Source organism: Lindgomyces ingoldianus, assembly GCF_010093535.1.
Source record: "Lindgomyces ingoldianus strain ATCC 200398 unplaced genomic scaffold BDR25scaffold_6, whole genome shotgun sequence".
Taxonomy (NCBI): Eukaryota; Fungi; Ascomycota; class Dothideomycetes; order Pleosporales; family Lindgomycetaceae; genus Lindgomyces; species Lindgomyces ingoldianus.
In genome coordinates, this window is record NW_022985167.1 from 2,009,841 (window position 1) to 2,035,408 (window position 25,568).

Here is a 25,568-nt window from a genome sequence, read left to right on the forward strand (position 1 = left end):
AGATTAAATTGCTATATGAATGATTGAAGTGTTATTAAACTGCTGACCTGCTAAGATAAGGATCGTCACGAGTTCTCGATTGTGAGGGTAGGTGTCAATGTGCTTTTCGGCTGCAGCTCGGCCCAATATCTTTCTTTGTCGTGGCCTTTGCCGATCACAGAGGGCTAAGCGTAGCATAAAGCCCCGCAATTGCACAAGCAAACGGTCGAATAAGCAACTTGAGCTATGGAGAGTAGATCTAAGATATGAAGTCGGCTTCAAATCCGCACGGGCAGAACCTTGTTCACTATTCTTCAATGCTTGGCCCATTGGGAATCTTTCCAAATCTAACCAAACTGCTCTAAACAGTGCCTCTTTCACAAATCCTAAAGGATTGCTGTAGACAAATACATACTGTGGGGCTCATGCAAGCTGCAACAACAAGCTAAGGATCAAACCCCGGGGCCCCTTATCCTGGACGCGATACAGCCTGACTTCGTAGTGGCGCTGAGGCGAGCCCTGCCTAATGCCGAGGACACAGCTTGCCATAACAGCACCTATATTCGGAGTATGTCAATGAGTTTTCCTAATATCACCAAGATGGACGTTATTGGGCGTGAAAAAGTGGGTGAAATTGTTCGTGATAGGGACGAATACATCTACGACGATTAGAGATATAGAGAAAAATGAAGTTTCCACGAGCTCGAGCTGAGACGTTGAGGAGGATTGTGCGACTCTTCAACACAGGGGTAATGACGGATTGAATCTAGATTGGTATGTGAGAGAAGACACTATTCAGAAAATCAATGGACTTCCTGGCAGGACTTTAACAAGAAAAATCAGTATCTCTCGTATGGTGCGCAACCATATTTCCTACCGCCAATATGGTAATATGTGAATTTGAGCGAGTTAATGAGCTTTCCGCGAAAGAAGCCTGCCCATAAAGTCCTGGTTGTAGGCTACGCCTCCAGCCACTACATATCTACCAGGGTTTTCAAGGACGATATCGAACCGGCGAATTGTCTGCGTTAAGTTAGTCCATTGTTCCAATCCACAATTTAGATGTTAACTGGGAACAGGAGGACTGACCTCAGGGAGAAGCTTATACAACTCCATTACCGCAATATCCTTCCCAAGGCACACCCTAGGTCCAACCCCAAAGGTGAATTGCGCAGCTTCGTATTCAAAACTCCTCTTTTCACTCTCAAGCCACCTCTCCGGTCTAAATTGTTCCGCATCTTCGCCGTAAAGTGCTTTGTTTCTTTGCACAACGTAGGCGTGAGAGGTAATTTCTGTGCCCTCGGGGATGAAATGGCCATCAATGAATTTCCCGCCTACAGGTGCGACACGAGCGAAAAGGTTAGTGGCAGGGGGGTTGAGACGGAGACCTTCTTTAATACAAGCTGCGAAGAATGGGAGATGTTGGCGGGTCTCTTCATATAGGATTGGAGTGGAGAGGAGGCCGGCGTTATCCGCGGCATCGATCTCTTCCCGGGCGCGGTGGAAAGCGTCCTTGTTGGTGACGAGGAAGCGGAGGATGGAGCCGAGAGCAGTGCCAGTTGTGTCAGCACCGGCTTGAATAAGAAGCGTAACGTGGGCTCGTTTTTGCGTGGGGCTTAGGGGGGAGCCATCGGAGTAACGGGCGTCAAGACAGCTTGATAATGTTAGCCATACGGTAAAATCAGCAGGAGAGCAGAAACTCACTGCTGCATAAAGTCCGGCTTTCCGTCAAAAGGCTTCTCAGCATTCTGCCTCTCGCGGTTCGAAACTTGGCGGTCAGCCTCGCACATCAACCATCCCATGCCGGAGTCATTGGAGATAGCAGGTAAGAACCAGAGACCGACGACTGGTAGCTTGATAATTTTCTCTCTGAAGAAACGAAACCGTCCGACGAAGCCAAAGAAGTCGAGACCTTTGCGCCAATTAGACAGAATATCTTTCTCGTCCCGTTGGTTATCGACGCACCCAAACGGTTCCGTGAAAGAGATCATGCTCATAATGTCGGCAGCAAACTCAGCGACTTTGTCAGACAAGCATACTGTTCGTTTGGCTGCAGCATGCTCGTTCATCCTCTTTACGAATAGATTCACCTGGTCATCAAACCGTTGTTCCCATGTATTCTTGAGCTGGCCGATAGTCCATGGCGCATTCGACAGGGCCTTCCGAAGTGCTTTGTGCTGTTCACCATCAAGAGTCGTGAAGAGATGTGGAGGGCCCAGCGCCCCGGTTCCGTACAGACCCGACTTCATGTTGCATTTTGGATCCCAGTAGATATCTTTAAGTGCGGATGGGCGGGGAAACAGCAGCATAGTTGGCGAAATGCGGATAGGGCCGTCGGCTGTATGATGTCAGCGCGTGATAAATCCCTGGTTACACTGCATTTAATATCTGCAGGGCGAAAGGCGTAAATTCTGGTGACGAGGATATCGGAGAAAAGAATGAAAAGAATGAAAAGGAGTGGATTCATGGAATTGCAGGATTGGAGTTAGGCACACATACAACCATACTTCTTCACAAGATACATAAAAAACTCTGGTTCCTTCTTTTTGACCGAGATTATGGCTCCGACGATGGAGAATGAAGTTGCATACCATGGTCCAGGAAATCTTGAGAGAGGATGAAGGTAAAGATTGTAGAATATACGCGAAAATAGGGCAGCAAAGATGGCGCCACAAAAGGTAGTAGCTATATTTAAGAGCGTGACCTCGATATTGAAGGTGTTGAGGAGTCCCATATTTAGAATGAGTTTAATCTCTGAAAAGTTAGAAGGCAATGACAAGAGGAAACTGGAGCGAGGCTGAGAGAAAACAGCGAAATGACGAGGGGAAATTTTATGAGTTCGCTGGGCACGCTCGCACTCCGCATGCTAGCAACTAGAGCAGCCTGAAGGTGCAGCTCCACGCTCCTGAGGGGTGATTCAAGGGTCCAAAATGAGAATTAAGAGATCATCGTTCTGATTCAGTTGTCCCAGTACAACTTGCAAGGATTAACGTGCTCGTGCTGATGAGTGGAGTTCTGGTGGCGGCTGTCAGACTTTGTCAGAAAAACGCCCGATGGCTGCATGGGTCTTAACAACCTGCTCGGAAAGGCAACGATCCTCAGAAGAGGACATTGCGGTGTAGGAGTGATTGGTAATGGCATTGAGGAGGTAGGCTTGGAAACAGGGTAGTACCCTGCAATTCCCCCGAGCCGAAAGTTGCGACGGAGAAGTCGGTTAAGTGGATGAACCCTGCTTCGAACCATCCCCGTGGGTTCGGGGAGGCACACGGACCGTTCCTCACCGTTCCTAACTATGCCATCACGCATGTCAATTAGCTTTATCAAGTCTGCGCTCACGGCGGTGCTCGTGCTCTCGTCGGTTTGGCAACCACTGATGGTATTGGCCTGGATAACGGATTGTGCAGGGTCCATTCCATCAAGGGGCCTCAGGACTGTCGAGGGTTGCGAAAAAGCAAGGTGCATGTGTTAGTCTTGGTGTGGAAAGGCTGAATGCCGATCGGTGAACGCCCGAACACAGCATGTGACTATCCTAGCACAGATGCATGTCTGCACCATTTGTGGATCCCCATACGAGCTTCAAACTTCGGTGCCATTCGATGGCTAGCTATATCATAGGTAACTACTCATCCCAACACGGTTCATAGAGAGAATACCCTAACTCAAGGGGAGACAAACTATATGTCACTTCAGTGAATGGAGGGTCGATTTGCATTGCCACCAGTGCTTCCAGCGCCGGAGACCTTTAAAATAGCAATGCTGGTAATAATGTGCACCTCGCTCGTTCATCCCCGTCACTTGGCCCCGGACGTTTGTATCCTGGACAATCTCCAATCCTTTCATCGGCTTTGAATCCCACATCCTGGCCTGCAGTTCCTGGGATTCCTGCAACTGCTTTTCATCAAATTTGAGGACTTATTGCTCCTGTCTTTGGACCTACATCCTGCTTGTTCCCATTCTGCTAGGAATTCTCTGTCATCTTGAGCCCGTCGTCCCGAAGACCTTGAGAACTTCTCCTTCCAAATCGGTTGACAGTGGGCAATATGGTTACGAAAATCAATCCGACGCTCGTCTTTTGGGGTGTCCGTATGGGATTCATGTCCTATGGATGGGATGCAGGTGTACTCGGAGGCGTGCTGCAAACACCCGCCTTTCAATCCACTATGAAGGTATTCCAGGTTTCTATATGGATCGCTGCAGATAATACACTACGCGTGATTAACAACATCCGCAGGTGCCAGACACGACAACAACTGCCATGGTCGTAGCCTCATTCCTATTGGCCTCTTGGCTCGGATGCTGTATCACTGCATCTCCAGGGAGTGATCACGTCAGACGACGAGTCTAGATCATGATAGGCGCTGCCATTCAAATCGTTGGAACCATCATCTCTACATCTACATATTCCACTAGCCAGCTCATTGCCTGTCGTGTCTTGATTGTGAGCAGCCTCACTAGGAGCAACAGGATTTTGCTGAACAGGTCTCAAAGGGTGTTGGCAATGGCCTTGTTGTTGCAGCAGGCCCAGTATACATCGCAGAAACCCCCGGTATCTTAAAGCAAAGAGGTCCACTGGTCGGTATTCTCATGGGCTTTGCGTGTACCGGTACTGCATGTGCATACTGGATCGATTTCGGCTTCACCTATACGAAAGGACAAGTTGTATGGGGCCTACCGATTGCGATGCAGATCATCTGGTCACTGCTTGCAATACTTCTCATTTTTCTGAACGTCGACTCGCTAAGATGGTACTTCCTTCAAGATCGCTTAGATGAAGGAAACCTAGTTCTTCGTCAAATCTATACGGACAATCACCTTGCAGACAAGGTTGCATCAGAGATCCAGACTGAGTTAAAGCAGGAAGTCGGGGAGAAGTTGAGCTTTTCAGACTTCTTCATCGAGAAGTCCGAGACTAAGGCGGTGACTCGTATCCGCGATGGAGTAGTACTGGTCGGAGTTGCGTATCTCATGGGTATCAACATGATCTTTCATTATATGACGACGATCTTCCAAGTATACATCGGCCTTGCTCCCACCACAGCATCCGTATGTTCGGGTGCTGCAACGACATTGCTTGCAGTTGGTGCATTCGCCGGATCGATTTTTTGCGAAAAAGGCGCAAGGCGCAAGTGGGTTTTGTGGGAATCTGCCTTGCAGTCTGTTTTCATGACCGCGTTCGTCGGACTGTTGGCAGCAAATACCAAAGCTACAAGTTCGGCGGCCGCAGCCATGCTATTCGGCTAGTTCTTAGTATTTAGCCCGACTTGGGCGCCGCAACCAGTACGGGCCGCCCTCTTCCATTGTTGGCTATCACCCGGCTGACGTTGGTTCTAGTACATCTATATATCTGAAACCATGCCCCTCCGACATCGCCACACGGGCGTCGGCCTGGGTATGTCCGCGCAATGGCTGATGGCATTCTTGACTGTCTATGCTGGCCCAATTGGGTTTGAAAATGTGGGCTGGAAGATCTGGATCTCGTTTGCTGTCTTTAACGTCACCGGATTTCCTTACGTCTATTTCTTCTTGCGAGAGACTCGTGGCCGCAGTTTGGAACACATGACCGAGCTCGACAACGAAGGGCTAGCCGTTGGGAGTGGCAGCTTGAGCCCAAACGAAGGCGAAGGAAGCTTGAAGGGAGATATTTTCATCGAGGACAAAATTTAAAGATGTTGGGCGAAGGTAATTAGTGTTTTCATCGGGTGGCGATAAAGAACTGATGTGAATGCTTTGGCAATGGAGACAGAAATACTCAAAAGGTCTACAATGAAAAGGTTGTGAAACAAGGCAAAATAAGTATATACAAGAATGAAACAGAGGCCGTTCACCTAAACGGACCCCTCTACGATGTCTTTAGCCACCACTGCTCAAAATTTTTTTTGAGTGTCATTTAATCTATTGACACAAAACGCCTTGATTGGAGTCGATGGTACGGTTGAAAACTAAGTACCGGATGAAACAAGGTCTATAGTGGGTAATTGTCTAAATGTAGCTCACACAAATCGGTCCATTTAAAAGGTAAAAATTTCATTTGGCTTTTCAACCTGTACGTTCGCTCGGACCGGTGGCGGATCGTCTTAGAAGCTGGCCTGGTCGAAGTCCGCTAATTTGTCGGGCGATTGAATCGGGAGAATTGCTTGGTATATGGGAATAAACGTATTTCATCTCAGTTGAGGACATCATTGATTTGGACCTTTTCCGTGGAGCTTCGTCCGGTCTGAGCTCTGTTGCGCGATGTCGTGGTAGTTGCGTGGATCGATGCTGTTGTTGCTGCTGCTGCTGAGGTATAGCGCTTTGCTGCCACTCATGGAAGTATTGTTCTCTGGCTTCATCATCCGCTTGTCGGTAGTTGATCACAAATGGTGGGTGGTGGCCCGATGTAATATTACCAGTTCCATGAAACGCCGCTACCTGTGAAGGCTGCATCAAAGCAGGATACCCAGAGTGGTCGGAGCTTATTAGTATGTCTGGATTCTGCACGGCAATCGAGTGGGTAGAGGCGGGTTGGGATTCGAAGTTAGACGCATCGGGCCGACTTTCTAAGATTGTATGGGCGTGATTCTGGTCGCAGGCCCAAGATCGAGGACGGAGGGGAATGCTCGTCATTGGAGCTCTTGAATCCTGAATACCCTGCCAGCTGGTTAATTTGGGTGATGTCCTAAACCGGACAAGATACATTTAAATTGAAAGGCGGTTACATGGCGGGAAATCCTAAGATGAGAAATGATCAATGCTGCCAATGCTGCCCCTACAGAAACCTTGTCAGCCATGTTCCCTCCATGGAAACAAGGCTGCAAGGCCAGTGGCCGTAAGCCTGTATGGGGGGAATAGAAACGTCCTGACAGTGTAAAAAATAAATATGAGAGAAGGGGTGGGAGACAAAGCGTAAAAGACAACAGAAAGAAGGAGAAATTCATACCCAAGGCTCGTATCCATCATCTGCACCTGGAAGTCCAGGAGACCACAGCGGATCTTGCATGATGGAGTCAAAATCTTCGAATAGATTTCCAGGTTGAAAGTTTCCCATACCGCTTGAATTTGTAGGTAGTGTCACAGCTGGATGCGGGTTTACGTTTGGAGAGAAATTGGGATGGCTACTGCCAGCGGCAGCTTCCATCGCCTGTTGACGGAAGTCTTGCGCAGTAGGAAATCGAACTTGGCCTTCCCTCTTCTCTTTTGCCCGCCTTAAGAGAACACCGAGCGGGCTTTGTTCGACGCCTTGTTCCTGTGCTCGTCCCACAGAATCAACTGGAAATATTTGGTCTAGAACGGCCCACGCAAGAGCCACATCCCCTTGATCCATGGTGCCTCCTGATGTAAGGGCGAAGAGGAGGAATGAAGGTGTGTAAGCTTCTTTCAGACGCTTTATATACCAACTATATGGCGAGGTGGGGAACCGGTTGGAAAGAGCTAGCGTCCGTGAGGTCAAGGCAATTGCATCGCGAAAAAGGCTGCACGTGTTTATTAACTTCGGTGTCCACAATTTCCTTCATCGATGTTACACGGTCTCCCTTAAGGCTAACAAAAGTGTGGATAAGGTATACAAGGAAAGAAGAACGTACTGGGTCATTTCAGGGGCACCTCCCAGTCCACCAGGCCCCCCATGTATATCTTTCCACTCCATCAAACGGATAGCGAATTTAGCCTGCTCTATCCTAATTCTCATTGTCTCCAACACCATGAATTGTATAGGATTCGTCGTATCGAGGCTATCGAGGCGGTAAACAGTCTCGAAGCGATGCTCAAGACGTCTGATCCAACGAACTCTGTCCGACTGGAGTGCGGATTCACTCGGGGCCCATTGACCCGGCTGGACCGAACCGAGGAAGATCGAGTCGCGAGAGCGGTATCGGCTACCGAAAAGTTGAGTCATCAACCGAGCTAGCTCGGCTTCTATTAAAGTGAATGTCATGGTCGAAAAGGGCGAGTACTGTTCCTGTTCTTGTTCGATCTCCTGAAGAGTCTTGAATTTTCTTTCTTGTCCCTGTATCGATGCTCTTTGTTGTTCGTCGATCTCGGTAAGATCCCGGTCGCATATGCTTAAGGGAAGGCAAGTATCATACGAGGATACACTGATGCTAGGTTCGCAACCTAGAAGTTCCGCAAATCGGGCGTCAAGTATGCAGATCTGGGCCCAGATACGGCGCCGCACTTCAACTTCAATAGGGCTTAATCCAAAGCTTGTCCCATCCCGGTGAATGCCAAGAAATTGGGCCGTACGCACTGCTGTTCCGATCTGAACCCATTGCACATATGGATCGAATGAATTTGAATCGACCGACTACCAAACTTGTTAGTTTAAATCATGACCCCACAGCTAACTTCTTACCAGAAAGAGGACTAAGGCTTGGAGATTCTCAATGGATGGGTGTTTGATCACACCTTCGTCAAGAGAGAGTATCCTGTCTGATACCTCCTTTTTCAAGGTTGGGGCGAGAGTTAGCGGGTTGAACTTTTGGCCTAGTTCTTGGGAAGATGGATTGTTGATTACGGACAGAACAGCAGCATAATAGACTGAAGATAGAAGCGCGAGAAAAGGATCATCAGGTGTTGACGAGGTGGCCAAGCTAAAGAATGAAGGTGGCCCTTGAGATGGTACAGTGTGAGGATTCGGGACTATTCCTGGGTCGGAGGTGCCAAAGGACGGGTTGGGGAAATAGGCGCTCGGGTAGTGCGAGACTGGTGAGGCTCGAGAATGAGATGATCTTAGAGGATGGAGCAACCGGCATCGTTTCAGAAAGGTGGGCCAGTGTAGTATTCGTATCAGCGGGTCTACCCGATGACTGTAGATATTAAGAAGCAGGTCATGCAATTGATCGTCTAGAGGTGGTGATTCATGGCTTTCGTTTGATAGAATCGAGTGGCGAACACTAGATCTCTGCAAGGCAGGAGACTTAGTTACATTTCTATCGCCGGGGTTCGCTTGAAGAGTGCTTTGTATATCCGTGAGCTGCATAGTTATTAGCAATCACCGAGAACAAGAGGCCGTGTTGATACAGACCTGTTCAGCCACAGATGCCCATGACCATGGACTGAAGTACCTGTTACTGGCCCCAGCAAAAAGCTTTCCGGGTGCATCGAGGGGCCATTGATCACCGGTGTCTACGGGAGACACATCTTGAGAGACTTCCCCAGTTGAGCTGTCAACCTCTCTTGATAATCGGGCGACTTCATCCTCGAGTTTCGATAACCGGGCATTATCAGCAGGTTTTGGCTTGCCTGGCCGTGGTGCAACGGTAATTTGGGGTAAAGATGTCTGTTGCTGTGCTGGCTGGCACAACGTGCCTACCTTTGCACAGTTTGAACATGCCGGTTGTGCTCTATCACACTTCACTCGTCTTGCTCTGCATCTAGCACAAGCTAGGACATGTCTTCGGCGCGTAATCGTTGGCGCATCTGCTCGGCTCTCGTACTTTGATGCCATTGTGTTCGCGAAGCTGATTTTAGCAAACAAATGGAGACAGAAGCGGTTAGCGACGAAAAAGTGGGAAACGATGCGGATTGGAATAGTATAACGCAACTCGTGCGAATTCATGCGTGGGATATGTATGGTGATGAATGGGAATAAATGATCGGATCGGAGCATCGGCGCCTGTCTCTCGTGCGAAAAGGTGACAGCTTTGGCCGATCACGTGATCGGCGAAGGTTCCAAGCGCCAGGCTGAGTTACGCCCCAACCATTCGCTATTTTGGGCACCGGAACTAACGCTCTATTTAACAGCCCGGTGGCACGTTTAATGCAGTAGTTGAAGCTACAGACCATGCGGAGAAAGCGGCGGCGCACGTTCCCTAACTTTAAAATGGGAAACTTGCTTAGATGAAGAATTTCCTTAGGCAGGAAACCGACTCAGCTCCTATGGGTCTAGAAAATTTGTGCGATTCTGAATTGATGCGGGAAACTAGAACTTGCTCCCGTTGGCGCATTATAGGGTGGATGTGCGGCCTCTGGCGTCTGGTTGGCATAGCAGTTCATCCTAGCTGCTGAATCGGACTGTGATGGCCCTTGTGATGGGCTGACTAGACAAACAAACATACGGCCGAATCCGCTCCGCGTGAAATCGAAAGTACTAGGAAAAATCCTTGATGTTCAACTAGATTTAGCTTCTGCTCTAGCCTCATTTAGCGGCTTAATCAGTTATTCGACGAGCTTCCATGCAAGTGCGAAACTAACTTACAAGCCGACGGAGCTTAGAAGTGTGCTATGCATGGGTTTTCGAAAGCACAGCCAACCGCTGTGAGCGAAACATCATGGTTTCCAGGTTCTTACTACGGTCTTGAATTTTGTTGCCCTGTGTGAGCTTTGGGAACTCCCTGATTATGGGTAAATTTCCTCAAGCAATGCAAGACAGACTGCTCCACAATTAGGCAGACTTCGCATTCTGGCTGGGTCCTGCAAAGGAAAGCTGAAGAATAGCCCCCAATTCTTTCTGAGGCCGAAGGGACACTTGGTGGAGGGCGTGCAATACCGCTGCAATTTTAGTGCATGTCGGGTCTATGATGCAGCCCGTGCCGCTAAAAGCCAAAGAGCGTGCGCTGGCCCGGGCTTCAATGTAGACCTTATGAACAGGTGCTCGGTGTACGGTAAAGGAATTCATGAGGTCAGGTAAGAGACAACCCGCATGGAGCGATTATCGCAACCTTGTGCGAAAGAAGGCCGAGCTGCGGATTGACATGCGAGAGCGTAAGACAGGAGTCATCTGAACTGCCACTCGGCGGCGCAACCACGCCGCTTCTGGCCCGGTGAAGGGGGAGGAGCATTCCACCGGGGCTTTTGACCTGGTAGAGCATAACAGAAAGTAGGAATGCCTTCCAAGGCGGAACGGATAAGTTGGCGGACGCGACGGACAACCGCTTATGCCAAGCCCCTGCCAAGGATCAACGGAGGCGGGAAGTGAGAATCTCGCCGACAGTTTTCTGATGACCAAGATAAAGACGGTATTTAGAATGTATCATTCAGACACCGCGCGGAACTGTGTATGATCATCCAAGGTGAATAAGAGGAGGTTTGAATAAGGTTGGGGAAGGTGCAACATTCGGTGGATCGACAACGGGCTCCACCGAACTGGCCTAGCGCAAAAGAGGGAAACCAGTCTTCGCCCGTCGTCATCCGATGCCAACCCTTGAAGAATGTGAACACCCCGCCGCCTCAAGAATTCAACAATCTTTTTGCGTACCTTTGGTGATGTATCACCAATTGCGTCCGTCCCATCGTAAGGGTATAGCTATAGACCTTGTCTCATTCTAGCATTGCAGTGCACCAGCGTCGTCGGCCTCATTACCTTCGGTGACAGTCCCAAATCAGGATTTACGTTCGACGGAATATCAAAGAGTTTAGTCACGAGACTGAATTCAGCAGCTCCCTATCTACACTGTGGCGCAAGCATCCTGGGTCAGAAGTGCACGGTGTGGCCTTAAACTACAACACTGCATAATATTCGGTACTCAGACGAACAGCCCGTTTCCTGGGCGTAAGTCTGCCTTGCGGGGAAAACGCCATTTTGTCGATCAACTTTCATGGCCCCCACGAAATCAGTTTTGGATAGATGATACGGCCTGCCTACACCGCTGGCCATTGACAGGTGCTGAAGTGTGCCAAGACATACTTCAGACGAGGCTAGATGAATCCCCCAAACGCGTTTTCTTGCTGCATCTTCTCATAAGGCTAGGTTAAAGTATGCGAGTCGTTCGCGAAGACCAGGCTTCACTTTTTTCGGTGTTGGTTTGAATAGAAGTTGGTTCTTTCTTGCAGTGCGCCAATCCAAGCGAGCTCATTAGGCGCTCAGCGAAGCGCTTGCAGCCTGATTTTGAGAAGTTCCACATTTTGATACCTTGGTATGTTCTAGCTGCCTTGGTAACGGATATTCCTCGACTACTGTGGGGCCTTGTACGGATCTTTATTTAGATCATCATGCAGTCACAAGGGTGTCCTGGGTGATCTACCAGAATTATGATGACAACCTTCCGAAGGAATGCCTCCCGCAAAGCCCTCGACAAGTTTTAGATCCACTATTTCCGCATGGAGCTAAAAAGCTTGGTTCAACTACTCACAATCAACTATTATGCCTTGTCAATGCATGGAGCATTTCTAGTTCTTTTGATATAGCTTCCTACAACGGGATCTGTGACTATCAGAACCGGCCAGTATTCAATTATATTAGAAGAGCTTTAGGTTACTGAGACATTAATGGGCTACACCCCGTTAACCTTCACTTCCCCGAATCTGGCAGTGTAAATGGACGGAAAGACTACCAACCACCTTTCCGTGGGTTTCCCTGATTGGAAAATGTAGAAAAATAGGGAATGGTCGGTTTTACTGAGCATTCTCTCGCTTTTATGACCCGAAGATGCATTTGCCTTATTAGTATTGAAGGCTTGTATTTTCGCCCCCCCGCGTTCCTCGTTTCGCAACCGCGCGCTGACCTGAAACCCGGCCCACCCCACAGCTCACAACACCGTCCAAGCTCTACCTCGCCACGACTTTCTCTACTCGCCAATCTGTCTAGCCACTTTAGTCAGTCATAGGACCAATTGACTGCGGTCGCATATCTGATCGTTGTCTTACTGCCCAATACGAATGAGCTTAGAAGCCAACACCGACATGTGCCGCTGAGGCGCACTTCATGGATACCAAACACGGCAAATTAAGGCGGAAATCTGCCTCGTGGGATTTCAACTTGAAATGACCCAACATCGTGGCTCCTGGATCGCCACAAATGTTGAAATACCGTGGACATGGGCCTGTCTGGCTAGAGGACAACCGTCCAGTCTCACATTGATTGGGCATTTGTCAGCATGGGAACTCTGCAGGTCTAAACTTAACGCAGCCAGATCTCTCCCTAGCTGTGCATATCATCGCGATTCTCGCATTGAACACCGGTTACTGCGCAGGGAGGTTCAGGTCTGAAAAGATAGGAGGATGCGGAAGCCAACTTCCGATGCATGGCAAAGGACGAAAGAAACAACTAAACGTCTTGCAATCACGGTGCTGCCCTACCTGCACTCCGCTATTGCATACTTTGTAAAGCACCATATACTCCAGGCCGCCGAATTAGACGATCTGAAGGCGAAAACCGCAATGCGACCCTTCTCGCGAATCTTAGCACCAAGATGCTCTACTATACATCCATAAGAGAATTCCTCCACACTAGAAGCTCCGACTAATCTAAATCCTGCACGATCGGTGAGCAGCACCCGAAACGATAATGCTCTCCACTCGCCGTCTGTCCCCATCACCGCTGCAGCAATTCGGTTTTGACAATCGTGGAGACAGATCAGCCCTCTACAAGACGGCCCAACCCCCCTATCATCTTAGGCTCTACTCCTGTGAACGGTTCAATGGTCCCGAAGCCGACCTGCCCGACCACTTTTCCTTTACATGTCTCCCCCACACTTACGGACATATCGAATCAGCTTATTTGTATGCTCAGAATGCTCACAATGAATTTTGCTAGAAACCCAGGCGCAGAAAGAGTATCCCTGCCTGCCTCGAACGGGTCCACTTTCGATACCGAGCATCCGGAGGGAATTAGGTTCTTTGGCATCCGTTTATGGATGGCAGCACGTACCTGTCAATATTTTGCGTTTATATTGTCTGCGTTAAGGCTACTGTTGTGCAAGTAAGGGGTTGAGTGACCAGAAGCCTAGGAGGGCTGTTCGTTTAGGAACGAAGGCAGGTACTTAAATCGAAATGTTGATTATTTTTCTATGAAAAGGGGGAGACGCTGATTGGGGATTGTAGATACACAAACGAGGGGGCGATATATGCAATTCGATAATGCAACAGGATATAATTTACGTATGGATTCGTCTGCACGATAAATACATAGATGTCTCGCAAAGCTTCAAACTCCAGTACGGTTTGACTCGACCACACTTACGTTCTTCTAAGACTCTTATTCCGCCGTATTTCGGGACACGCTGCGACATAAATTTTCTTTATGCCTATATTGATTGCTCATACTGAGGACTTAGGTTCTCGTGTTCAAAAATGCTTGGAATAGACTTGGATCAAGTCAGGGCCTCTTGAAGGTGTGGGATCATAACTAGAAGCGCTTAGGAACCGAAAATCATAGTACAGACACTAAGACAACTCGATTCCACTTTGAAACGACGAACCTATTGCGTTTTAAGCCAGTTTCGTGCATTTGGTGGCCGGGAGAGAATCTAGGCAACGGAAGAAGAGGAAAATCTTCGCAGCGAAACACGTCTGCTGAATCAATCACCCTCGTTCCCACCCTATCATCCTCAAATTTTTCTACTGCAAAGGGCATTAAAGAATAAAGGAAGAGAGAGACAAGAACGCTAAGGCCCTTGGGTGAGCCCCGGGGATTCCAGGTCGAATTATGCGATTATATGTATATAAGCTAGTACGCGTTATATAGTATACAACGCAAAAACTAGATGCGTTGCACAGCTCTCTTCAGTTTCTCCTGGTGGGGACTTCGTGGAGTTGCCTTCGTCGACGGCGTTTTGGGTAGTGAACTTATGGAACATTTATAAAATCAACTGCCTTAGTTGACTTTACAAGGGACTAAAATATAAAGCTCATTTTTTTCCCCTACTCTAAGTCCTGGACTCTTGGAAGCGCTGCATCTATGGATTCTTTCACAAGATCACGTGCCGAGAACCTCGCCGTCCCCATTTCAGCCTAGTCAGCGATTATCGGATGCGAACTTCAAACGTCAAATTTGCCATCGATATCTTTCCCATCTTTGTTTCTCCATCAATATCATCGCAGAAGAGGTTGGCTTCGTGCTCTCCACCTACCGAAAGGCACCCTGTCTCATTGGCGAGGAACGTCCTCGTCTTAGGTCCCAGCGGAGAGGACTTCTATTCCTGCTGTTCGGTAGTAAATGATAAATATACTATAATAAGACTATAACGAAGGCTACTTATGTTAACGTTATCGATATCCATAGGAAGGATCGGCCCTTCAGGTAATGTTGTTGCGAATTCAAACTTAGGGGGACGCCACTCCATTAGGGTCGACCAGGAAGGCACGTCTAAGGCTCTCGATTTAATTCAGCCACCCTGCATTATATAGTACCTTAAGCCCAATCAAGTCGGCCCGCCAATCGCGCTCGCTGGCCCCTTCTCGCTAATGTCGCCTCAAAGGCCGAGATGTCGTCCTCCATGAACATTTGTTTGCTCGCAGACTTACACCGCAGCGAGAGCTGTCTGACAACAAATCCCTCTTTCTAACGGATGGTTTTTCGGAGATGATCACACCACTAGCGCCCCTTCAATAATGGTCGACGCAACGCTAACCGATCAAGAGGGTCGCTTATCTGGATCGCTCTTTTGCATCTGGCTATCTATCTCCGTTTTCAATGGCAGATATATCAGGAATAGAAGAAGGTAATTCGTTTGAAATATGGTTGTTTTTAATTCAAGATCGAACAGAAACTGATAGGACTCCTCGAACTGAACCTCGACTTGCTAGGTACCAGCGTCTGCAATCCTTGCGGGCTTTACCCCGACGCTTCCTCTCAACGTTTCCTCAGAAAATGTTCAATCTTATTCATCTTTAGTCCTTGCGCCGAGAACATTGAGTGCATCTCGGCTTGCCTCTCACTGCGAATGAATCTCGCGGGAGACCCCTTGCGTCGTGTATCATGCCTCTTCTGCTGGCCAGAAGTCGGCAGTTCTTGTTTCACCGCAAGCCTGGTTCTCTGTAACGAGGTGGATCCTCTGTCGCGAGGAAAGGCCCCTGAAGACGTACCAGCAGCGCAATGTGCGTCGTCCGTAGGTATGGCTAGCAACCTTGATGTTTCGTCCGTCGGTTTGACGTGACCCAGCCCTAAGCTAGGCAATTTAGCCCCGAGGCCATTCCGATCAAGTCTCCTCCAACTTCGGTTCCAGTCGCATAAAACTTATAGCAATAATTTATCTGGTGAAATGTCGATCCAAACTCCGAAGGCATTGCCTCCTTCCAACAGACAAGTTTCCCCCAGGAAGGCTCGTATTGCGCTCTCCTCCGCTATCATTTACGATGTGTGACCGGGCCTGATGTCTCGTAGGTGGTACAAGACCCCGGAGAAATAAACGATGCAAGTGATTGAGAGTGAAAACGTGGATTCATCGGGTAGGGAACTTTTCAATCTCAGCGTCCAGGATTTCAATTGTCGACCCAGTTTTTTGCTTTTCGCGTTCTTCCAATCACACACCTTGAGCTCCTCAGTTGATGCAACACCATGCAAGCTTTTCTCAAATTGGGTTGATTCCCGACACTTTTGTTTTCATTGAGAATGCTGTGTTACGGTTGATTATCTTCCCGCTCACGCCACGCAAATGACAGCCCGACACCTGCGGTTACCGCACCGCGCTCCTCCGCCAGCCCGAAAAAAAAAACTGTGTCCTTTCGCTGGACCTCCGGCTCTACCCTTTGGCGCAGACATTATAAGGACTAATATTAAGACCCTTGCCCTACAACTAAAATCCTTCCTTGTCATATCCCGGCTTGATCACTCGCTGTAGCAAAGCAGTAAGGATGTTAACACGGGGAAGCGGGAGAAACCTCTCACGGGTCAGAATATCGCACAATTTGACTGCTCCCATGGCCTTGCAAACATGCCACCCATGATATAGTAACAAAACTACCTAGGTCGCGATATCTGTTGCGAACGGGTTCGGAGGAGATCTCAGTCGGCGCGGGCCGTGGACCCTGGCTTCCCTTAGGGTCAGCCATGCAGGCGCTCCTTCTGTATCACCTCTTGTTGTGTAGACTTCGATCTATTCACTCTTCTCCGAAGCGAATCCTTCTCGGATGAGCACATCCAGGCAGGCTTCACAGGCGTTCCGCAATCGTAGTCGTCCTGAAGCGGCTACTCCCATCAAGCCGAGCGCGCAGGGGATATATACAATTAGAGCGACGAAGCTCCAATTAAGAGGGTAGGGAATCACTTCCTCTGCTTAACCCCTAGCAGAGAGCAACAGATCATCAGCGCTGTAGCGGTCACTTAACTATCGGACGAAAGGGGGGGGCTTGGGTGGCTTTCCGCTGCTAGCAATGACCCCTCCAGTGGAGCTCATGGTTGTAGATGATTTCCGTATCATTGCGACCGCACCCTGCTCGCACTTCTCCTTGCCTTGAAGGCCCATTGTACATATTGGAGGCCATCGAATTTCCCCGAGTTCACAAGTATCGAGCGGGTAGCTCCGTAACGGAAATCAAAGGATTTCATGGTTCGGCGAATTCACCCTTGAAGTCACAAGGCAGACGACGACATGCTAGGATATCTGATTTATGCACATATCTCTATCCAGTCACTTCGCCACTAGTGTTCCGATCTTTTGCATCTCGAAGGCCAACAAAGAGACTAGCTGAGCACTCCTCTACCTGGGAGAATGCCTGCATCTACCTCAACAACCACCAATACATTAGTACATTCAAGGATATAACAACGTCCTGACGATGCCTCTAGAACGTCAAATAAATAAATACGCATGCAACAAGGACATTCTACGATGCATTCAGACATACACTAAGGGCTTGACGTGTCATGGAGCTTTTCAGCATTGTGACGCATCGTATATGCTGGGGGTATACCGCTGCAGCTCCATTATGATGCGGTTCAATACTCAGGCAACTTCTAGATGGGCTGGCTGCGAGGCCCACTACACGATAAGTCTTTAGATCCTGGGGGTTCAGCATGGAGACAGGTCTCTGTTCTGTATCTGCTAGCTCTAGGAAGCACTCTAAGGGGTTCCGAGATCAACCCCACGGTTTGTCTACGCTTCATATCTCAACCTGACTTCTAGACCCGTGTTCCATCATGCACCCCACGTCCCCGCAGCAGGTTTCTTGCTTCGCGGAGCAACATGCCGATACGTGTCATTTCTCGCGTCGATGCCCGCTTTTCCAAGTCGCGTCGCCTTGCAGATCCGAAAGCGACACTTGATGGACCTCACATGGGCTAGGAAACCCAGACTTCTCTTGATAAAGGCCTTCAAAAGCGGAGAAAGCGGGAAAGTGGCCGGAAAAAGACTTGATTGTGCTCGTGTTGAACCTGGGAAACACGATGAATCCGTATTCTTGAGTAAATATGGATTAGTCCAGCGATCTAAAATCCGGAAGCCTCCACAAGAATATATTGCAATGCGCTGTGAAGTTGTTTTTATGGGCTTGTACACCTCGATGTACTGCGCAACATTCGCCCAGCTTCTGCACAGCGACTGGTGAGAGCCGACCGGTGAGGCTCGATTGGCGAGAATTAGCACACTTTGCAGGATGAGTCAATGGTCATAAGCTTGCTTTGAGTTTCCACCAACCAAACGATACTGTCGAAAGACGACCATGAAAGAGCTCCTGCCTGTCCCTCCGGGGTTGTTGATTCCCTGCTTATCACCGCCTATCACCTTTTTTAAAAAACAGATTCCAACTCGAGGCCCTGAGATGGCTATGACACCAGGCTCGGCCAATATTTGCAAGCCATATAGTCGCCTCCCGAATGCTAGTCCTCTCTTTCACACCGCTCATGTTCGATGACGAGCCAGCATAGCCAATCCTTTATTGTCTACCTATGATCTGTAGATGATCAGCTAAACTCCGGTTAAGTACCTGCTACATATGCTAGCGGAACCGCTTGTATACCTTTGATTTACGTAGCGCTGTACTAACAGAAGAGTTGAGGGGGAGAAAGGGTGTGACACGCGACTCTTGCACAAGAAAGATGCTTTCTTTACGAATTTCGATCTCCACCACTACCAAACCAAATCCATTTCCAGGCAATCGTGCATATATACGTCCACCCCTTCGCATAAACGACCATGTAGTTACAGAAATTGCAGCCCCCCCTGAGAAACTTCCTGTGCGAGTTTGTCCCAGCGTGCCACAATCTTCCGCCTTCGTTCTGAACCGTGCGCATGCCCCACCAGCGTCCCTGCCCCGGTTCTTCCGCTGCGTTGTTACACACCCCCTCCTTACGTGTACCATCGCTCCTAGGGTCCCTTTCCTTTCCTCTGCAAATCCTCAGTCTGAGGCCGAGGAACCTACCCTCCCGTTCCAATTCCTTCCTTTCTCCGTGTTCGAGCTGGGGGCTAGCGTTCTAAGATGAGTTAGACCTTGCCACGAAGCTCAGCTCTTATCTACCTGGGCTCGATATGTTTCGATTTCGGCCTGCAAACCCCAGTCTCGTCTCATCTGGGTGCTGTTTATACTACGTAGATTGATTACTGTCCCTGCATGCATGCATGCATCTGTAACCTAAGAAGTACTGGATGACGGTCGACATTGAGTAGTGAAACTTAGTGGCTGTAAACCATGCTGGTGCGCACACTCTGGAGTGAGGCATTGAGGGAGGGTAGTTTTGAAAGTATCTGACTAGACATTAATGCATGCGAGCAAAGTAGGGGAGTTTGCCATGGCAGAGCTGGAAGTCTTGTGCATAATAGTGGCATGCGGAAAACCAAGCTGAACGAAAAGACAGGTGTAATTCCCTAAAACCTTCCAGTCTCTCACCGCTGCACATATTATACAGCTGGTCGCGATCATGGTTATAGGGACACGGAGCGAATGAGTCAATTGCAAGGAAGCATGCTATTTGGAACAAGCGATGAATATATCGTGTACTGTGGAAGATAGGAATGGAGGGCGAGAAGTTGTTCAAAATTTCGATATCAAGAGCACCGTTCGCACTCGGATGTGTGGTCACTTTAAACTACGGAGAAGATACATAGCGAAGTATTGATGCCATGCTATAAAGTGCTATCTGACAGTAACCGAAAGGGTATAATCGACACGAAACAGGAACCGAACTAATGCACCCTGGCACACAACCCAATGTTACGTATGGAGGGATATCATCTCCATCTATGTAAACGATGCGGGCCTAAAATATCGCGGATAATGATGAAAAGAAAGCTAATGCAGCCTCGGTTACTCGGAGACAAGAAATGCTTGACTGGGCGTGAAATTTTTTGCCAGGAACGAGGAGATGTCAGTAGCTTCTCCTCCAGTACGCCAGTCTACATAAAAAGCTTCGGGTTACGAAGCCTATCACCGCCCGAGTGACCGGGAGCCGGAGTGCGGTGCGTGAGAGAGTACATGACGCGAAATGGGTGTAGTTGTGAGGGTAGGGATCCAGAAGTGAGATTGAAACGGCAGAATACTGGAGTCTGAGCGTGGGGAAGCGGATGACGAAGGTGCGAGGTTCGAGCTATGGAGATTCGAGTGCGTCCAAGCATGCCTACACAGAAAGTGTCTACCTATCGTAGGGCTCGGAAGCGTCGTTTGAGACTACGATGGCTGGGTCAGAACCGGAGAACTCTTTTCGGCTGCCCTAGCCAGGTTGCTAAATGTCACTGTCACCCTCCAGCCGCTTTCGACCTCTTTTCCCTCGACTTCGACCTGCTTCGCCTAGGTGGTGTTTCGCTCTCACCATCAGGAATGTCCTGTGGAGACATCCACATGTTGGTCCAGTCCATCGGCGGTCTTACATATGGCTGTGGATCGCCTTGGCCGAGTATTCGAGCCAAGCACAAGGGAAGGGTTGGTTCCGGGGTTGATTCAGAAGGAGTTATTCTAGGCGCCTTCGATGATTGCGATTGGCCTTGAGACGGTGGATCGGACGGTTCCTTCCGCTTGTTGCTCCTCATTGCACCTTCAGATCCTGTCGAAGGGGTTCTTTGTGGAAGATTGAGAGTGAGGCCGCGGAGGCTGTCCGAAGGCGGCGGTGAAAGGCATCCTCGAGCTTGTTCTTGACTATGATTTCGACACATATCGGACAGCCCCTGTTGTAATCTGAGGGACTCGGCTAATGTTTCAACTGGGCGAACTGGAACGAGGGTGGTATCATTAGGATTGAATTTAGGTGCTGAAGGCCTCCATGGTCTGCCGCACAGTGTGTGGTCATGGTTTGAGGACATTTGCGACTGTGGCGGCCGTGTTGGGGCTCGGGAAAGCGAAGTGGGTGGCGGCGATCTATGATTGGCTTGTGTAACAGCGGGGTAACGCGACTGTTGGTAATTTGGCTGAGTGCTCTCGTTTGAGGCCAGAGGGAAAGGTTGATGGGGTTGTTTAATTGGGGATGGAGCAGTGAAGATTGAAGTATGGGCTCGGGGTGCAAGACCTGATATCGGATTGCTGTGCTGGTCTTTGTTATCTTCGACCGGAGCTACTACCCTGGCGCCACAAAGTTGAGGACCTGGTAGATTCACGGAGTTTGGGCCCAAAGAATGCTGGGTTGAGCCTGTGATAAGTGTAATTGGAGGGATGGTGATTGGTTGCTGACTAGATCGAACGTACCGTGGGCGCTGCAGATAGTCGTCTGTCTGCGTAGACGATGATGTCGAAGACCCAGGTGCGATTTCCTTCGGACCTGCTGGGTACGATCGTGCATCTGATTTCTGCTGAAGCGGGGCGTTGTATGAAGGATGCTGCCTGTACAGAGGGTAGGACATGCGCTTCTCCCTTTTCATCTGGTTGGAAATAGGTTTCAAGTCAGGGTTCAACTGGGCCGGTTTCGGCTGGTCATTTGCTCGATGAGTTTCGCAACTTATTGCATCCACATTAAGGGGTGGGAATTTCCTGCTAGGACTGGGAAGTGACTGGGAGAGCGAAGGTGGAGTGGAGGACGCCCTGTATGGAACAGAAATAGTGGATAGCCAGGTAGAGGATGCTGGTTGAATGTGATTGATCGCTGATGCGGGAAGTAACGGGCTTAGTGCAGGCGGGTCTTGTTTTGGGCGTGATATGCAGTCGGAGAGTTCAGAGACGGCTGAGTCTTGGCGGATAGCATTGAACGATATTCGAGCTGACGGTGGCGAAGAGCTGGGTTGATCTTTGGCGCTGTGAGGAGACTGGGGCACACTGGACCGGGAAATTGAATGGCGGTGGAAATGACGTTGCCCAGACGAAGACACTTCGATTTCGTCACGAATTGGGCTGCTGCAGGAGCCGTGAGCCGCCGTCGTTGCTGATGTGACATGTATTAGGGAGTCCGATGGCCTCTCTGGGTGAGCTAGACCGTTGATTGCTGTCCAACGTGACCCAGCAGAGGCGGTTTGTGGGCGTGGGTCACGGTCGACGTCTAGCACTAGCGGGTGTGTAAGGCTAGAGCTAGAGCTAGAGCTAAAGCCGAGCCGCTCTGCTGTGGCGGGAGAAGAGAAAGAGGGGGAGGGTCTCGCTGATGAGAAGTCTAGAAGAAGATTGGACGATGGATTGAGAGATAGAATTGGGGATAGAATGGTGGGTAAAATGGGGGATGGAGATAGCTGCGTCGTTTGTGGAGGTGAATGAAGGGTGGTGGTTCGGGGTGTGCGACTGGCATTGCTATATGACGGAAGCGAGTCCCGTTGGAGTCGGAACAAGTCACTGCCCATTTCGTCACGATGTCACGGGTGGAGGAAGGTGGAACGTCGGTTGCAGAGTCAAATGGGCGGAGCGGAGATGATGAAGTGAAGAAGGTCGGAGTCCCAAATTGCTTCGCCGCAGCACCCCGGGGTTGGAGTAGTACAGACTAGCGTGGTCGCCTGCTGCGAAGGTTGATACCTTGGCGCTCTGCAACGTGGAAGCAGTGGGAAGAAAGAGGCTGGCAGTGGTGACACCCAGAGACATGAGAAAACGACTCTGTTTCGTCAGCCGTAAAGGCTGCAGGAAGGATGTCTTGGGGGTGCTTGTGGAAGAGGTCATGATGAGCGGGGATGCACATCTTGCATGCCGTGCGGAGCGCAAGCGCATCTGCGGGTGACATGCAAGGCATCCCGGGGAATCGGCACACCTTGGCCCATTGGCGTGAATTACTTTTGGCCATGGGGGGCGAGACCCAGCAGGGGCTGAACAGATGCCTCTCAGGGGATGTCAGGGATGGTGGAGACGGTGGGATGGATGGGGGGTGTGGTCGCTGAGGGCTGACATGGCCTCTGTGGACCAGCGGGTGTCGGGCCGGCGGTGGTGCCGCCTTGTCGGACACAGCACATGCCACGGGCCACTGACCAAATATTTGGCGTCACTGCATCGCATTGCATCGCATCCCGTTCTGCACGGGGGGGGAGGGGGGATGAGAGTTCGTTGTCCATCTGTGGGTGTTTTCGTTGTGTGGAAGAAGAGGATGGGGGAGGATGGGGTGAATGAGGACGAGGAGAGCGCCAGTACCCGTCCGACGCGGAAGATTGCGACGAGCGCTGGTGGCGCCCTCCTTCAGCGAGACGAAGGAAGGCACGACTGCCCAAGCAGGAAAGCAACATCTGTCCATGAGGGAAGCTGCGGCCATAACCTGTTGTCATCTTCACACCCACCAGTCTCTGAGCGATGGCCCCGAGATCCATATTGCCACTCCACCATCGCCGTTGAGCCTGGAGTGCCCGCCCTCGCTTGCACGCCCGCCGGTTCCTTCACCATCGTTCAACGTTTGTCGCCTGCGCTGCGAATCAGCTCCTGGGCAGACTCCCGGCCCGGCCAACCAACACAGGCACGGCATGCCGAGTCCCCACGCCTCTCCAGCCACTGTGCGCTTTCTTAGGCCCTGAATCCTATCACACCGATCAGCCTCTTTAGGTTCCACCAAAGGCCCTGGTTCTGGAGACTTCCGCGCCTCGTAAGGCAAAGGTTGTTCTCCCCAAACCCGCTCTTCCTTCCCCTGTCTTCTCTCTCTTCGACTCAATGGCGACGGCTTCGGGGAACGCAAAGGTCTGGAAAGTCATCCCTTGCCACCGAACGTGAACTCACATCTCACGTCCAGTTGGGACTCCCGGTCTGCAAATATCGCATGGCTTTCGTCTCATCATCCGTTGCAGCAAGGCGTCGTGCGGCTGGTTGATGACCTTCAACTTGGCGCCAGCGCTTCCTTTGCACCCGATTGATCTACCCTCCATCTTGGGTGGGTACTTGAACTGCCACTCCCGTCAATCGGTGTCTGGTTCTTTCCGGGCACATGTCCTCGGGATGCACTCCTCTCCCTATTTTCACAACGCGAGGCGCCCCAACTCTTGCAGACCTCTCTTTTCTCTAGATGACAACCCCAAATGCTAAACGAGAAGAACCAGTCAGTTGCCGTATTCAGATCTGCAAGACTGCGTCTTCTATCCATGTGGTAAAGCTCCAATTATTCTGTAGCCTCAACCGTCTTTCCCGTCATTCGTTCGCATTGACACACTACGGCGCTCGGAGCTTTCCAAATCACCCACCATTGCAGTTCTGGCTAGAGACAAAAGATCTCGGCGCACATTCTTGTCCTATTTAGTCAATATTTCCGCCTGGACGACAAGCAATTTAGAGTTTGAGACTAACCATCCCCGTTGGATCTCAGCCCCTAAATGAACGAGGAACCCTTCAGTCGATCCTGGGGATGATGGATGCGAAATGACCCTTGAACAAATCAGCAAGTAAACTAATCATTTCTGTGGCTGGTCCCTTGTCACAGAGGAATACGCGACGCTCAGTGATTAGATCAGGCATCGGGAAATAGGGTAACAACATCACATGCACGTAAACGGCGATCCGACAACAAGGGCCATCAGACTTCGATTTTGTGTCACACAGTTGACCGCTCTTTTCATCTCCCGAAATGCGAGCATCTGCCGCAAGGGGAGAGAAAAAAAACTTCCTCTTAGACACGCCAACTTCTCAAGCATGTTACTCCTAAAAACCAATACGCTGTGATTGGCTATGCGGCTCAGGAATTGTCCCTGTGGGTGTACACGCTTTCACTGCATTTCATTGAAAGTCTAGCCAGCCTAGACAGCGATTGGTGTGATCACCGCGAATCTTCCAATCCCCATGTCGATCGGAACGTCTTTTCGCCTCTTAAGACACTGAGCAGGACGGAGTCAGGCGTCCCAGTCCCCGGGGAGTAAGTGACAGCAGCCTTCATGCAGTGCAGCGTTCATCACATCGTCTATCGCGACAATTCAACCGCGGTCTTGTCAAGTCATCCCCACAATCCAAATACGAGGGACCAATCGGCAAGCGTCCTGCTCAACGCCACCGATCATTCCAGCGCTCCATTCTTTGAGATGTCCTGACGTTCTCCTGACATCCCCATTTCGTCTCGATATTAATGATTTCGTTACGATTGACCTTGCAGCACAAGTCGGTGAGGCGCCTCGAACGGAAAATCCCTGGTTGAACTAATGCATCTGTGCGCTTTTGTCTCAAGATGACGTTACTAGCCCGGTCGTGTTAGGACAACAAGCGCCAATTCGTCTGCGGAACATCTTGTGTGCCCGTGCTCAAACTTAGTTTTCTTCATTATTTAGCAAAGAATCTGGAGTCAGAGGTGTCGCCTCTCTTTTTTTTTTTTTTTCTCGGATGGAATATGCGTCCCGACCGAAGCCATCGCGTCTATGACAATATGAGGGCGCATGATCTATTTTCGAGCCCTTTTCTAGGCCGACATCAAAGGAAAGGAGTGGCAAAGGGAGAAGTGGAGGCGAAACGCACATGCTGCGCGGTTATAGCGTGACCTTTTTTCTCGAGTGTGCTTCTCAAATACTAGCCGTCCGTCTGTCCAACAGAATGCTTGCCGCAAGACTGGGATTCCTTTCCCATGATTTCGCATGGACAAAGGGCAAAGTGATCCCTTCGGCGGATCCTACATTCGACCTCGAAATGATGGACCTCTGAATTTCATACTCGTTGCGTTCTCATAAAGGCTT

The 25,568-nt window shown here is 49.9% G+C and overlaps 7 protein-coding genes across 7 annotated transcripts; 4 read left to right on the top strand and 3 right to left on the bottom strand.

Moving 5' to 3' along the window:
- Positions 1-733: 733 nt before the first annotated feature.
- On the bottom strand, positions 734-2,759 carry BDR25DRAFT_255572 (cytochrome P450). The gene is made up of 4 exons (XM_033686362.1): positions 2,479-2,759; positions 1,684-2,317; positions 1,069-1,633; positions 734-1,002 (listed from the first exon to the last, which is right to left on the bottom strand). Exons 1-4 carry the CDS (start codon positions 2,711-2,713, stop codon positions 889-891), a joined length of 1,548 nt encoding a protein of 515 aa, XP_033551871.1. The 5' UTR covers positions 2,714-2,759; the 3' UTR covers positions 734-888.
- A 1,260-nt stretch (positions 2,760-4,019) lies between these two features.
- BDR25DRAFT_384551 (sugar transporter-like protein) lies at positions 4,020-5,938 on the top strand (the record flags this gene model as incomplete). The annotated part of the gene is made up of 6 exons (XM_033697880.1): positions 4,020-4,145; positions 4,211-4,298; positions 4,335-4,417; positions 4,468-5,188; positions 5,228-5,256; positions 5,311-5,938. The coding sequence occupies 6 exons, from the start codon at positions 4,020-4,022 to the stop codon at positions 5,641-5,643; spliced, it is 1,380 nt and encodes a 459-aa protein (XP_033551872.1). The 3' UTR covers positions 5,644-5,938.
- Positions 5,939-6,758: 820 nt separating this feature from the next.
- Positions 6,759-8,731, bottom strand: BDR25DRAFT_113627 (uncharacterized protein; the record flags this gene model as incomplete). The annotated part of the gene is made up of 3 exons (XM_033683615.1): positions 6,759-7,427; positions 7,539-8,257; positions 8,306-8,731. Coding segments are annotated over 3 exons (1,683 nt in total), but the record flags the coding sequence as incomplete, so codon positions are not given.
- Positions 8,732-9,792: 1,061 nt separating this feature from the next.
- BDR25DRAFT_351517 (uncharacterized protein) lies at positions 9,793-13,104 on the top strand (the record flags this gene model as incomplete). The annotated part of the gene is made up of 21 exons (XM_033694864.1): positions 9,793-9,848; positions 9,905-9,911; positions 9,941-10,133; positions 10,215-10,296; positions 10,321-10,481; positions 10,543-10,667; positions 10,722-10,754; positions 10,790-10,866; positions 10,908-10,964; positions 11,000-11,064; positions 11,102-11,185; positions 11,221-11,378; positions 11,422-11,641; positions 11,674-11,710; positions 11,739-11,849; positions 11,897-12,116; positions 12,203-12,241; positions 12,294-12,486; positions 12,587-12,761; positions 12,816-12,873; positions 12,901-13,104. 21 exons carry the CDS (start codon positions 9,793-9,795, stop codon positions 13,102-13,104), a joined length of 2,355 nt encoding a protein of 784 aa, XP_033551874.1.
- A 73-nt stretch (positions 13,105-13,177) lies between these two features.
- BDR25DRAFT_351518 (uncharacterized protein) lies at positions 13,178-17,610 on the top strand (the record flags this gene model as incomplete). The annotated part of the gene is made up of 28 exons (XM_033694865.1): positions 13,178-13,392; positions 13,427-13,564; positions 13,593-13,626; positions 13,714-13,877; positions 13,947-13,986; positions 14,022-14,108; positions 14,143-14,201; positions 14,310-14,329; positions 14,399-14,488; positions 14,560-14,823; positions 14,894-14,975; positions 15,038-15,150; positions 15,194-15,225; positions 15,251-15,468; positions 15,506-15,763; positions 15,815-15,968; positions 15,995-16,028; positions 16,064-16,123; positions 16,148-16,235; positions 16,273-16,327; positions 16,452-16,500; positions 16,563-16,578; positions 16,620-16,653; positions 16,699-16,865; positions 16,927-16,963; positions 17,015-17,181; positions 17,209-17,357; positions 17,399-17,610. 28 exons carry the CDS (start codon positions 13,178-13,180, stop codon positions 17,608-17,610), a joined length of 3,036 nt encoding a protein of 1,011 aa, XP_033551875.1.
- A 2,213-nt stretch (positions 17,611-19,823) lies between these two features.
- Positions 19,824-23,786, bottom strand: BDR25DRAFT_340640 (uncharacterized protein; the record flags this gene model as incomplete). The annotated part of the gene is made up of 4 exons (XM_033693528.1): positions 19,824-22,009; positions 22,829-23,136; positions 23,211-23,603; positions 23,641-23,786. The coding sequence occupies 4 exons, from the start codon at positions 23,784-23,786 to the stop codon at positions 20,280-20,282; spliced, it is 2,577 nt and encodes an 858-aa protein (XP_033551876.1). The 3' UTR covers positions 19,824-20,279.
- Positions 23,787-24,393: 607 nt separating this feature from the next.
- BDR25DRAFT_351520 (uncharacterized protein) lies at positions 24,394-25,536 on the top strand (the record flags this gene model as incomplete). Its single annotated transcript, XM_033694866.1, has 7 exons — positions 24,394-24,569; positions 24,638-24,739; positions 24,769-24,881; positions 24,911-25,002; positions 25,097-25,182; positions 25,246-25,371; positions 25,428-25,536. 7 exons carry the CDS (start codon positions 24,394-24,396, stop codon positions 25,534-25,536), a joined length of 804 nt encoding a protein of 267 aa, XP_033551877.1.
- Positions 25,537-25,568: the final 32 nt, after the last annotated feature.

What these genes read in the sequence shown, in the direction of transcription:
- BDR25DRAFT_255572 (XM_033686362.1), bottom strand. Translation starts at nt 2,713, where the DNA reads ATGGGACTCCTCAACACCTTCAATATCGAGGTCACGCTCTTAAATATA. An exon ending in TCTTGTGAAGAAGTATGGTT is followed by an intron (nt 2,318 to 2,478) that starts GTATGTGTGCCT and finishes GACATCATACAG; the next exon opens with CCGACGGCCCTATCCGCATT. An exon ending in AAGCCGGACTTTATGCAGCA is followed by an intron (nt 1,634 to 1,683) that starts GTGAGTTTCTGC and finishes AACATTATCAAG; the next exon opens with CTGTCTTGACGCCCGTTACT.